Source organism: Ceratotherium simum, chromosome 6, assembly GCF_057802395.1.
Source record: "Ceratotherium simum simum isolate JZ-2026a chromosome 6, ASM5780239v1, whole genome shotgun sequence".
In the NCBI taxonomy this organism is placed as follows: domain Eukaryota; kingdom Metazoa; phylum Chordata; class Mammalia; order Perissodactyla; family Rhinocerotidae; genus Ceratotherium; species Ceratotherium simum.
Window position 1 is genome coordinate 58,322,057 of NC_141905.1, and position 13,012 is coordinate 58,335,068.

The window sequence follows — 13,012 nt, forward strand, 5'->3', positions numbered from 1 at the left end:
TGCAGGGTGAATAAGAAGGCCTGCAAATCCACCAAAACATTTTGAATTGGAATCTCTCAGCCCTCTGATCAACAACACCCCAGACCTCAGGTCAGGAGGCCCCAGGTGCTGAAGGTGAGTTTCAAAGCAGTAACACATGTGATGTTCAGGAAGGGGCTGGTACATTATGAACTCGCTGTGTTGAATGTTATCTCCACTGTCATGTGAGCTGAGCCTTTTTTTCTGCCACTATAACCTGTTCTCACCGAGGTTGTTTTGGTGTGGAGAGAAATTTTACACATGAAGTCTCTACAGCTGTTAGGAAGTAGGGTGAAGGTCAGGAAAGGCCCCAAGGCTTCCCCTACCGCTTTGTCCTCTAGACGGGAGCCTTCAGAGTCAGCGCCAAAGATTCTCTCATTCAAAATCTGAAAGTAAAGGCCATTGTCATTCAGCCCTCCAGATCTACACCTCTACAGTCATCCCCATCCAGAGCATCCACCCTCATTCAAGGATGTAGGAAGAGAGAGCTGCCTTGCCATTCATTCACACTTCCCTGTGAATTAAATCCCAAAGCTCCTCTTCTGGGACTTGTGGATATAAAGGACCATCTCTAATCATGAAATAAAAGGCTTGTTGCCTGTTAAAATCATTGCACACGGACAGTTTGGTGGTTACCAGGGGGAAGGGAGTTGGGGGATGGGCACAAGGGGCGAAGGGGCGCATTTATATGGTGACTGACAAATAATAATGTACGACTGGAATCTCACAGTTATAAACTACTATGACATCAATAAAAAATTTAAAAGAAAATATTTCACACGGTCATTTGGATTAGGAAACATGAAAACCTTTTGGGGACTCAATAATTATGTCTCAGATTACCGTTTACATTTGCTGCAGGGGGCCGGCACAGTGGCGGAGCAGTTAAGTGCCTGCGCTCCGCTTTGGCGGCCCGGGTTCCCAGGTTCGGATCCCAGGCGCACACTGACGCACCGCTTGTCAAGCCATCCTGTGGCAGCGTCCCATATAAAGTAGAGGAAGACGGGCACAGATGTTAGCCCAGGGCCAATCTTCCTCAGCAAAAAGAAGATTGGCATTGGATGTTAGCTCGGGGCTGATCTTCCTCACACACACACACACAAAATTTGCTGCATGTCTCCAGTGGTTCCTGTGATTGCTTGATTAGTGTTGGCCTCTCTCACTGGACTGTAAGCTCTATGGGTTAAGGACTATATTTGGTTTTGCTTGCCACTATTTATTGAGTGAATAAAGGAACAAATGAGTCAACTAAATCAAAGAATAAGTGAAACAATGAGATTCCTCAGCCTTAAAGAAAAGACATCCGCCTGTACTGGACATAGGTTTTGTTTTGATGCACCCAGTCTCTCCTTAGGGGTCCTCTGCTCCCCTATCCTCAGTCTGTGCGTTTGGGGTAGCACTGACCCTATCTCTGGCCATCTCAGACCCTATCTGTTTGCCCATGGTTGTGGGCAAACAACTCAGGCCTGGCCGATCAGAGGACCCTCTGGACTCTGGACTCAAGGGTCTTACAGTCTAGACCAGCCCAGGTAACTCCAGAAAGGAAGTCTGTGGTAAGAGCTCAAGTGGGGGAGCTGAATGGGGTGGGAGGGCAGAGGGCGGGAGGAGCTGCGGCCTACTGGGGCAGCAGACAGCTTCACGGAGGAGGTTCGCTGCTGGACTGAGCAAGGTTTAGATGGGTGGAGATTTGGGGGTAGGCATTCTCTGCACAAAGAACAGGACCAAACATGGGGAGACAGGAACATGTGAGATGTCCAGTCTGACAGGAGCAGAGTGCTTCCGTGGGACTGGAGGACGAGGTAAGTGTGGAAGAGCGGACTGGGGCCAGGCCTCTGAGAGTTCTGGATGCTGTGTTAAGGAGCTGAGGGTTTTACTCAGGAGACAACATGGACCTAGTCAGAGTGTGGGCAGCGGTAACCTGAGCAGGGTTGGGCGTGAGGAAGCTGATCTGCCAGAAGAGTGGATTAACGGGAAAGAGGCTAGGGCCCAGACACAGCTGCATGAGCCCAGCCAAGGAAACACACAGAGCATCGCAATGGGACCAGAAATAGGGCATGACCACTGGCAGAGGCTCTGGAGGCAAGAATCAACAGGCCTTGGGGAATAAGAACTAGGCAGAGTTAAAGACCAGATTGCAAAGCCTGGGCAACAGCATTGGGGTGGCGGTTTGAGAAGGGCAGGCTTTGGCATCAACCAAAATGAGTTTGAATCCTGGTAGTTTGTGTAATCTTGAGCAAGTTGTCTTATCTCTGGCCTTGGTTTTCTTATCCATGAAGAGAGGATAATAATATCAAACTCAGAGGTTATTGGAAGACTAAAGGAAATAATATCTATCTGTAAAGCACTTTTCAGGGTGCCAGGCATACTCAGTATAGCTAATGGGTACAAAGTTTCTTTTTGGGTTGATGCAAATGTTCTAAAATTAGATTATGGTGATGGTCGCACACCTCAAAATCATTGAATTTACATTTTAAACGGGTGAATTTTATGGTATGTAAATTATATCTCAATAAAACTGTTAAAAAAATAATCAATGGGCTGGGCCAGTGGCACAGCGGTGAGGTTCGTGCGTTCTACTTCAGCGGCCCAGGGTTCACTGGTTCTGATCCTGGGCACAGATCTACTCACTGCTCATCAAGCCATGCTGAGGCGGCATCCCATATAGAAGAGCTACAACTCTACAACTATGATACACAACTATGTACTGGGGCTTTGGGGAGAAAAAAGAAAAAAAAAAAAGAGAAAGATTGGCAAAGATGTTAGCGCAGGGCCAATCTTACTCAAAAAAATAAATAAATAAAATAATCAATATGTGGTAGTTACTATTATTATCTGCTTCATTTCCTGACCTGAGCACTTCTCATAGGCCTGCCTAACTGGCCTTGCTCTCAAAACCAATTTTACTGATTTTCCAATTATATTAGCATTGCCTTTAAAAAGTACCTGGTTGGCTTAAACAAGATAAAATGTTCTTTCTCACATAAAAGAGACCCAAGTCTAGGACTGTATTTGTGTCTTCAGACATTGTTTGAGATTCCTTCTAATTCACTGCTTTTTCATAGTTCAATATGGCTGCTGGAGCTCTAACTATCACATCCACATTCCAGGCAACAAGATGAAAGAAAAAGAGAAGAGCTTGGCCCCCTTCCTAATAGGGAGACTTTCCAAAAGTACCACACTACACTTCCCACTTGCATCTCATTGGCCAGAACTTAATCCCATGGCCCCATCTAGCTGCAAGAGAAGCTGAGAAATGTGGTCTTGTGGGTCTGGTGCTGTTACAACAGAGGGTTTATTGAAGGGGAGAATGGTGATTGGGAGGCAAACAGCAGCCTCTGTTATAGCTACTAGTTGTCAAACAAAGGGAGGCAGAATACAAAATACATATATGTAAACGCATAAAATATCTTTGAAAAGAATACACAGGGCCAGCCCCGTGGCTTAGCGGTTAAGTGCACACGCTCCGCTACTGGTGGCCCGGGTTCGGATCCCGGGCGCGCACTGACGCACCGCTTCTCCGGCCATGCTGAGGCCGTGTCCGACATACAGCAACTAGAAGGATGTGCAAGTATGACATACAACTATCTACTGGGGCTTTGGGGAAAAGAAAGCAGGATGATTGGCAATAGATGTTAGCTCAGAGCCGGTCTTCCTCAGCAAAAAGAGGAGGATTAGCACGGATGTTAGCTCAGGGCTGATCTTCCTCACAAAAAAAAAAAAAGAAAAAGAAAAAAAGCAAAGAATACACAAAAAATGATAGGATACTTTGCCTCCAGGGAGGGAACCTGAGTAGCTAGGAACAGGGATGGGGGGAGGCCTTTTGTTTTACTCATTTTGACCTTTAGAATTTTGAACCATGTGGTTGTATTATCTATTCAAATAAATAAAACTTTTATTTTATTCGTTTTTTTTTAAATACAAAATTATGCTACCCAACCACGTGTCTCCTGATTTCCAATTCTGTCGATACCACTGCCGTCTCAGGCATCCAGACAGACATGAAGCCTCTGCAGATCCAAGACTGCCTCCCCTCAACACCTACAACCCATCACTCTGCAAATTTGAGCATCCACTTCTCCATCCCCACTGCCATATGTTTGGCAAGGGGGGGTGCAATCATTTCTGCAGTCGCAGAAATGGGAGCGCTAACTGCATTGGCCTATATGGGGCCATCCTAATAGTCCCTGTGGAGCTGTGTTCCTGACATGGCCATTTTTCATTTATGATCAACATACAACGTGGGGTTTATTGGCCCCTTGTCTTTCCATCTCTTCATTTTTTATTCCTGTTCCAACGGCAGATCTAGCTGGGCCTAGCACAACCCAACATCCATCAGAGAGGCTCTCAGCTCTTCAGTTTTTTCTTTTTTTTGTGAGGAAGATTAGCCTGAGCTAACATATGTTGCCAATCCTCCTCTTTTTGCTGAGGAAGATTGGCCCTGGGCTAACATCCATGCCCATCTTCCTCTACTTTATATGGGACTCCACCACAGCATGGTTTGATAAGTGGTGTGTCGGTGCCTGCCCGGGATCCGAACCTGCCGGCCTTGGGCCGCTGAAGCAGAGCGCATGAACTTAACTGCTACACCACCAGGCCAGTCCCTCAGTTCTTCAGTTTTTCCATGGATTCTCAGAACTACCCCAGAACCTTCAATAAATTTCTCCATGGCTTATACATTTTAAACAACTGCTCAAAACTATTTGCATTACTTTCCTAGGAATGCTGTAACGAATTACCACAAACCAGGTGCCTTAAAACAACCAAAATTTATTCTCAGTTTTGGAGGCCAGGTGTCTGATATCAAGGTGTCAGCTGGCCAGGGTTGGCTCCTTCTTGGGGACTCAGAGGGAGAAGCTGTTCCGTGCTCTCTCTTAGCTTCTGGTGATTGCTGGTTTGTGGCAGCATCTCTCCAATCTCTGCTTCTGTCCACACATGGCATTCTCCCTGTGTGTCTCTGTGTCCAAATTTGCCCTTTTATAAGGACACCAGTCACTGCATTAGGGCCCACCCTAATCCAATTTGACCTTGCCTTAACTTGATTATATGTGCAAAGACCCTATTTCCAAATAAGGTCACATTCACAGGTTGGGGGCGGGGAGGCACAGTCACAGGTTCCCAGTGGTCATGAATTTTGGGGAGGACATGATTCAACTCAGTACACTACTCAGGTCTCCACTTCTTTTTTTTTTTTTTTTTTTTTTTTAAGATTTTATTTATTTATTTCCCCCCAAAGCCCCAGCAGATAGTTGTGTGTCATAGCTGCACATCCTTCCAGTTGATGTATGTGGGACGCGGCCTCAGCATGGCCGGAGAAGCGGCGCGCCGGTGCGCGCCCGGGATCCGAACCCGGGCCGCCAGCAGTGGAGCGCGCGCACACCTAACCGCTAAGCCACGGGGCCGGCCCTCCACTTCTGAGGCTGCGTCTCTCTGAACATCCTCCCCAACCTTGAGGCCTTCCTACTTTTATATATGGCAAAATATCCCACACTGTTGCATCAGTGTTAGCCCAAAGCCCTCTATCCATTTTAACCGCTGAGTTACAGACCCAGCTGTTCCTAGCACCCTGTTTAACCAGTGGCCAGTTATCTTTCCCACCATAGCAGCAGCCTGAAGACATTTTCATCTTCTGCCTTCCGGGTCTCTAGTCTCCTCAGCTGTTGGTCCACTGAGAGGTGTTTAATATCTCATTAGCACCTCTTTGCATCTCAGCGTGAATCCCCTAATCTCTTAAATTCTCTCAGTACAAATCCCTCCTCCCCAACCAGCCCAGCTCCTAGAGTGTCCCATGTGGGTGGTGGGAAGCAACGAAGGGACTGGGAAAGGGACAAGCCTGTGTCTGCCTTGCTGCTTCCGGGGCCCATCACTTAGGGCTGCTGCTGGCCTCAAACAGCGTCAAGCCTCATTCCTGCCAGACAGTTTGAAATCCTCCACAGTGGGCAAGAATTTAGTCAACCCGCAGCCGACTGTCTATGCCCTCTCAACGCTGGAGTATGAGTCTACACAATTCCCTTGTCTTGCAAGAGGCAACCTGCCAGCAGGGGGTACACTTCCTCCCTTCCTCCTAATAGTCAGCCCTAAGCCCCCCACGCCCTGGGCCGTTTTAAAGGAGTCACAAAATTAATCACCCCTTTTCTATGGCTTATGTTTTCTAACATTTTATTTTGAAAAGTTTCAAACAACAAAATTGAAAAAATTTGACAATGAACACCCTATTACCCAGCACCTAGAGTCTATGTAGATTCTACCACTGATACTTTTTAGCATCTAAAAAATTGAGATATACTTCACACAACATAAAATTCACTTTAAAGTGAATTTAAAGGTGTATACTTTTGAAGTGTACACTTCAGTGGTTTTTAGTATATTCACTATGTTGTGCAAACACCACCACTATCTAATGCCAGAACATTTTCATCACCCCAAAAAAAAACCCCTATTCATCAGCAGTTAGTCCTAATTCTCCTCTTCTCCCATTCCCTGGCCACCACTAAGCTACTTTCTGTCTCTATGGATTTGTCTGTTCTGGACATTTCATATAAACGGAGTCATACAACATGTGGCCTTTTGTGTCTGGTTTCTTTCACTTAGCATGATGTCTTCAAGGTTCATCCACGTTGTAGCATGTGTCAGTACTTCATTCCTTTCTATGATGAATAATATTCCATTGTATGACCAGACCACATTTATTCATCCATTCATCAGCTGGTGGACATTTGAATTGTTCCACTTTTTGGCTATTATGAATAATGCTGCTATGAGCATTTGTGTACAAATCTTTGTGTGAACATATGTTTTCAATTCTCTCAGGTATATACCTAGGTATGGAATGGCTGGGTCATACAGTAATGTTAACATTTTACTATACATGCTTTATCGTATATCTACCTGTCTCGATCATCCTTCTATTCATATATTATCCATCTCACATTTCTGTGTACTTGAGAATAAATTGCAAACATCAGTATGAAGCCAGGTACCTGAGGGTTACTGTAAATATTCACTAAGACCTTTCAACCTGGTTCCCAACACAGACACAGATGAAAAGAAGTTAATCTTGTCAATTTGCTGTTTTCTTGTTTAACCTGAGGGGTGACTCAAGGGCCAAAAGGATTTATGAGCTTGTTTCACTGAAGAAAGAGAATGCCTTCAAGGAAGTTACAATCACCAGATAACCAGCCTCCAGCTGCCCCTTGACGCACAAAAGTCAGATTGCCCAAGGGCTTATCTGGAGTGAAAGAAATACAGATTACCCCTTTGTTTCTCTCCTCCTGCCAAGCTCCTTAGCTCTATAAAACCCCCTGCTTTCTTCTCTTGCTAAAGTGGATTTGAGAACCTATCCTTCCACCTTCTTGTTTTGGCCAATTTGAATAAAACTTTCTCCATCTCCAAGCACCCACTGTCTCAGTGACTGGCTTACTGTGCATCAGGCACAAGAACTTGAGATTAAGAGGTTTGGTATGAAGGACAGCTCACCCCTAAATTCATCAGCATGTCTATTAACTAGAATTCAATATTTGTTTACAGTTTTTTCTTTTCACGTAAAATTTACATACAATGAACTCTAAGTGTACAATTCAATGAGTTTTAACACATGCGCACACCTATGAAACCCAAATGAAGATATCAAGATAAAGAACATTACCACCACCCCCTAAAGTTCCCTCAGGCCTCTTCTGAGTCAGCCCTTACCCTCATTCCACCCAGCCCTCTCCAAAGGCAATCAGTCTTCTGATTTCTTCCCACCATAAATTAATTTTGCCTGTTCTGGAACTTCATATAAACAGAATCATATGGTATGTGCTCTTGTTTGTCTGGCTTCTTTCACCCCACATACTGGTTTTGAGATTCATCCATGTTACTGCATGTAGCAATACTCCTGTCCCTTTTGTTGCTGAAGAGTATTCTGTCATCATCATCATTGTACGAATATGCTATAGCTTATCCATTCACCTGTTGATAAACACTTGAGCTGTTTCCAGTTTACGGCTTTTATGAATAAACCTGCTATGATCATCTGCCTGCCGGCCTTGAGGTGGACCTATATTTTCATTTCTCTTAGGTAAATATCCAGGATTGGAACTGTATCATAGGATAGGTGTATGTTTAGTTTTGTAAGAAATTGCCAGATCTTTTCCCAAAGTGCTTGCGCCATTTTTCATGCCCACAACAATGTATGAGGCATACAAATTTTGAGCTGAAGAATAAAAACACAAATTGCTACTAATTATTTTCATGTTAAATTTTTAAATAATTAGGTTGAGAATATTCTAGTTAATGAATGGCTGCCTTGACCATACTCTCAAATAAACAATGATATAAAATGAGCCAATGCCGGGGCTGGCCCAGTGGCGCAAGTGGTTGGGTGCGCGGGCTCTGCTGCCACTGCCCAGGGTTCGCTGGTTGGGATCCCGGGCATGCACCGACGCACCGCTTGGCAAGCCATGCTGTGGCAGTGTCCCATATAGGGTGGAGGAAGATGGGCATGGATGTTGGCCCAGGGCCGGTCTTCATCAGGAAAAAGAGGAGGATTGGCAGATGTTAGCTCAGGGCCGATCTTCCTCACAAAAAAAATTAAAAAATAAAATAAATAAAATAAAATGAGGCAATGCTTTAAATTTACACAATGTTATATATCAAATATGTTTCAATTAAAAAATAAATAAAATGAGGTGATGACCTTTTCATGATAAAAAACACTCAATAAACCAGGAATAGATGGGTGCCTCCTCAACCTGATAAAGGCCATCTATGAAAACCTACAGCCAACATCATACTTAATGGTCAAAGACTGAATGAATGCTTTCCCCTAAGATCAGGAACAAGGCAAGGATGTCTGCTCTCACCACTTCTATTCAACATTGTTCTAGACGTTCTAGCCAGGGCAATTAGGCAATAAAAATAAAAGGCATCCAGATAAGAAAGGAAGAATTAAACTATCTCTATTTGCAGATGACATGATCTGATATATATAGAAAATCCTAAGGAATCCACTAAAATGAGGTGATGAATTTTATGACACACTGTAGAGGTCCCATTTCCAAGATTTAAAAATTCATTTGCTTTCTTCAAACTGCCTCTTCCTTTATTCTCACATTCTTCCCCCGACACTTGACAAAAATAAGCCCAACACTTTTTTTGACAAGTTCCCACCTGTTCCCTCCATCCTATCCCTCCCTAAAGGTTTGCTCCAGTAATTATCATCCTTGGAACTGCCCACGAAGGCCGCTGTTGCTACTTATCGGGATCCCCAGGCTCCAGTCTCTTCCTCCTGCACTTCTTTCTAAACCCAGCTGCTCCCCTGCTCAGCATTTTAAAGTAGCTCCCTTCCGCCTGGCTTGTGTTTTTGTGTGTGTGCTTTGTGGCTTTTAAAACAGCTTTTTTGATGTACAATTTACATATAAAATTCACTCATATTAAGCGAACATTCAATGATTTTTAGTAAATTTACTGAGTTGTCCAACCATCACCATAATCGGGTTTTGAACATTTCCATCACCCTGATAATATCCGCCCTGGTTGGCTTGTAAAGGCTGGACCACCAAAAGTCTACCTACAAGTGTAGTGTCTGGAAGTTAGGTCTGAATAAAGGTCTAAAACCTGCAGGTAACAAGACAGTAAAGGATCATTTTTCTGCTCCTCTTCCTTTTAAAAATGAAGTCTTGAATAATTATATCTTGAACGGTTAAGCTGGCCCATATCTCCATTTCCATCCAAACAGCTCACCATTTTCCTCTCCTGCTACCCCCTCAGAGAGGATATTCCCCTACTGGGCGGAGGCAGTCTTTTTTTAAAAGAACTGTCTAGCTCACAGCCCCTCCCAAGACTAGCGACTTCCTCCTCTCCAGTAACGCCAGCCCCAACTCAGGCCCCCATACACCCATGCTCCTGATCAAGAAACATTAATCTGTGGCCTTTCTCTGCCAATTCCAAATCCGCCACCCCCATCACACCACGGGGGCCCCTTCTTCCTTTCCATCCCTAGCAGCCTCGTTTCCCTAATCTCCAGATACCTAGCTGACTTCTCTCCATCCTCGCCTCAGTCACCTGGTCATCACTTCCCAGACGCTGGCACTGGGACCTCAAAATTGCAAATGCCAAAACCAGACGAGCAGACGCGCCTAGAAAAGGAGAGCGTGCGGGTGTGTGGACGTAAGTGTAGGTGCTCGTGTGTGGAAGAAACCAACAGAGTCCACGCCGGTGTACGTCTTGTGAAAATACCAATCACGCCTGGCTGAGAGAGGGAGGATCAGCTCCCCAGTGCGCCCCCGCAGACAGCATTCAGAGCTGTGGAGCTCAGAGGGAACAAGGCTTCTCCCTGGACACCGGCCCAGCGGGCGCCCCGCCCCCCAACGCTACAGCGCACCCCCACGCCGGCGCGGTGGTCGGGCCCGGCGGCGACGTCACCCATTGTTTACAAATCAACCCGAGCCGGTAGGATTCCGGCTCCCGCGGCTGCAGGCGCGCGGCGCGAGTGCCCGGCGAGTGGTGGCTTCCGCGTCCGCCCCGGTCCCGGCTTCGGCTTCAGCACCGCGCCCGGCTCCGCCGCGGCCCACCGAGCCCCGCAGGCAGCCGAGCTGCCAGCGACGCCCGCAGAGCTCCGGGTGCCCGGGCGGGGGGCCATGCCGTGCCGGAGGGAGGAGGAAGAGGAAGCCGGCGAGGAAGCGGAGGGGGAGGAAGAGGAGGAGGACGACGACAGCTTCCTCCTGCTGGAGCAGTCGGTGACGCTGGGCGGCTCGGGCGAGGTTGACCGGCTGGTGGCCCAGATCGGCGAGACTCTGCAGCTGGACGCGGCGCAGGACAGCCCGGCCTCCCCGTGCGCGCCCCCGGGGCCGCCGCTGCAGCCCCCGCGGCCCCCGGCGGCGGTGCTGGCGGACAAGGCCCGGCCCTCGGGGCTGCCGCCGCTTCTGCCGCCCGCGCCGGCCGAGGCGGTGGGCCCGGCGCCCCCGGGGGCCCTGCGCTGCGCCCTCGGGGACCGCGGCCGCGTGCGGGGCCGGGCTGCGCCCTACTTTGTGGCCGAGCTCGCCGCAGGCCCCTGCGCGCTGTCCCCACTACCCCCTCAGCCTGGCCTTGATGGGCCTTCGGGAGGCGACAAGCGGAGTGCCCCACAGCCGCTGTCGGGCCCGTGCCGGCGAGGATGGCTGCGGGGCGCCGCCGCCTCCCGCCGCCTGCAGCAGCGACGCGGGCCTCAGCCAGAAGCCCGCACCGGCGACGACGACCCGCACCGGCTCCTGCAGCAGCTCGTGCTCTCGGGGAACCTCATCAAGGAGGCCGTGCGGAGGCTTCATTCGCGACGGCTGCAGTTGCGCGCAAAGCTTCCCCAACGCCAGCTCCTGGAGCCTCTATCGGCCCCAGTACCTGAGCCCCCTTCGCCCCGCAGCCCTCGCGCGGCCTGCAGCGACCCTGGCGCGTCCGGCAGGAGGGCGCAGCTCAAAACTGGGGACGGTGTTCTTGTCCCCGGCAGCTAACACCGCGGGAATGGCCACAGCAGCAGCCTCTGCCTGGAGGGCAAGGGGTTCCCTTGAGGACTGTATCCCTACTCAGACTCGTGCTTTTGGAACCGGGAAAATAAGCTTATGACGACGAGAAATCGAAAAATCGCGAATATTTTCCCGGGGAACTGAGGTCGAGGGCCCCGGTGTGTTTGAAAACAGGACTTGGTTGGCCCTATTTAAGGCAGATTACAGAGCGCACCCCAAGCTCACAGTCAGTAGGACTCCTTATTTGGCGTGATCAGTCCTGGTGGCGCAGCGTGCAGTTCCACGCAGCCTCTCAGGGCCCTCCAGCCTGGCGACCATGTGGCCACAGTCCATGCTTCTCAGGATCGCCAAGCGCCTGGAGGACGTGGAGGATCCCAGTTACTTGCTTTACCTTTTCAGGGCTAGCTCCTGATCCACGTTGAAGGAGAACATGAGTAGACGATCATTTCAGGGAGTACCTTAAACTAGCAGACTTGAAAATTTACGACGCTTAAAACCATCTCGTGTCTTTTAGGGTGCTGGTTCTTAGTATAAAACACGCGGTACCCTGAAAGGACGTTTTTGGGAGTTGAAAAGGAGTAACCTTTTATCTGTCCCTGCTTTGCAACTGGCTGCGGTTCTCAGCGTGGCAGTGGAAAACGGTGCGCCCCGGGTGCGGATGGGAGGCGGAGGCGGGCGGTGCTGGGGAAAAGTAAGTTGAGGCGCGGAGTGAACCCTCCGTCCTCTTTAAAGTATCTTCACAGCCAGCCGCCCCTCCTTGGGTTCAAGGTCACTGTTTCCTGGGCGCACACGGGATTGCGGGGCTTCAGCAGGGTAGAAGAGTCGTCCGGTTGCGCCTCTACTTGGAGAAGAGCGCGGTGTTTTGCAAGTGCTGGAGTCTCCTGAGGACACGCGCACCGCCACCACCGCGGGTATAGGGAGGCGGGGACGTGCCCGGCGCCGGTGCCTCCAGCAGGCGGCCGCTCCCCGAGCTTTCACGGAAACTGCTCCGAGACATGGCCTCGGATCCCTCCTCTCCCCCTCGGCTCTGCTGCCCCACTCAAGCGCTGGCGCTCCTGGGGGCTGGGGAGACATCACGTGACTGGCACTCCAGGGAGGCACGGCCTCGCACTGCAGCTTATAATGGGCTCTCCGGGGCCATTTGCAATAACAGCTGCAATTCCCTGCTTAGACGGAGTTGGTTTCCTCTCTCTGCCCCTCCCCCAGCCATGCCAGCTCGCCTTTGTAAGTGAAGGAAACCGAGTAGAAAACGTGACCCTCCAAATGGAGAAGCTGCAGGCTTTGCCATTGTGAACCGTGGTGAAGTGCTTGTAACATACTGTTCACTCCCTCTGAGGGATCTAAGACCGTTTGGTTAGTGTTTTGGTTTTATAAGATTCAATGGCTTGTTCATCATCCAGATGCGGCTGTTGACATATCTACACTTCGCACCGGAGTGTCTGGAATTGTGGCTATCCTGATTATAGGATTTTAACTTAACTGAAATATCTGTTTTTAATAAATGTGTTGGGGTTTTG

The 13,012-nt window shown here is 48.8% G+C and overlaps 1 protein-coding gene across 1 annotated transcript; it reads left to right on the forward strand.

The window, feature by feature from the left end:
* Positions 1-9,939: 9,939 nt before the first annotated feature.
* FRAT1 (FRAT regulator of Wnt signaling pathway 1) lies at positions 9,940-13,012 on the forward strand. The gene has a single exon (XM_087432365.1). It carries the CDS (start codon positions 10,638-10,640, stop codon positions 11,481-11,483), a length of 846 nt encoding a protein of 281 aa, XP_087288491.1. The 5' UTR covers positions 9,940-10,637; the 3' UTR covers positions 11,484-13,012.

What these genes read in the sequence shown, in the direction of transcription:
- FRAT1 (XM_087432365.1), top strand. Translation starts at nt 10,638, where the DNA reads ATGCCGTGCCGGAGGGAGGAGGAAGAGGAAGCCGGCGAGGAAGCGGAG.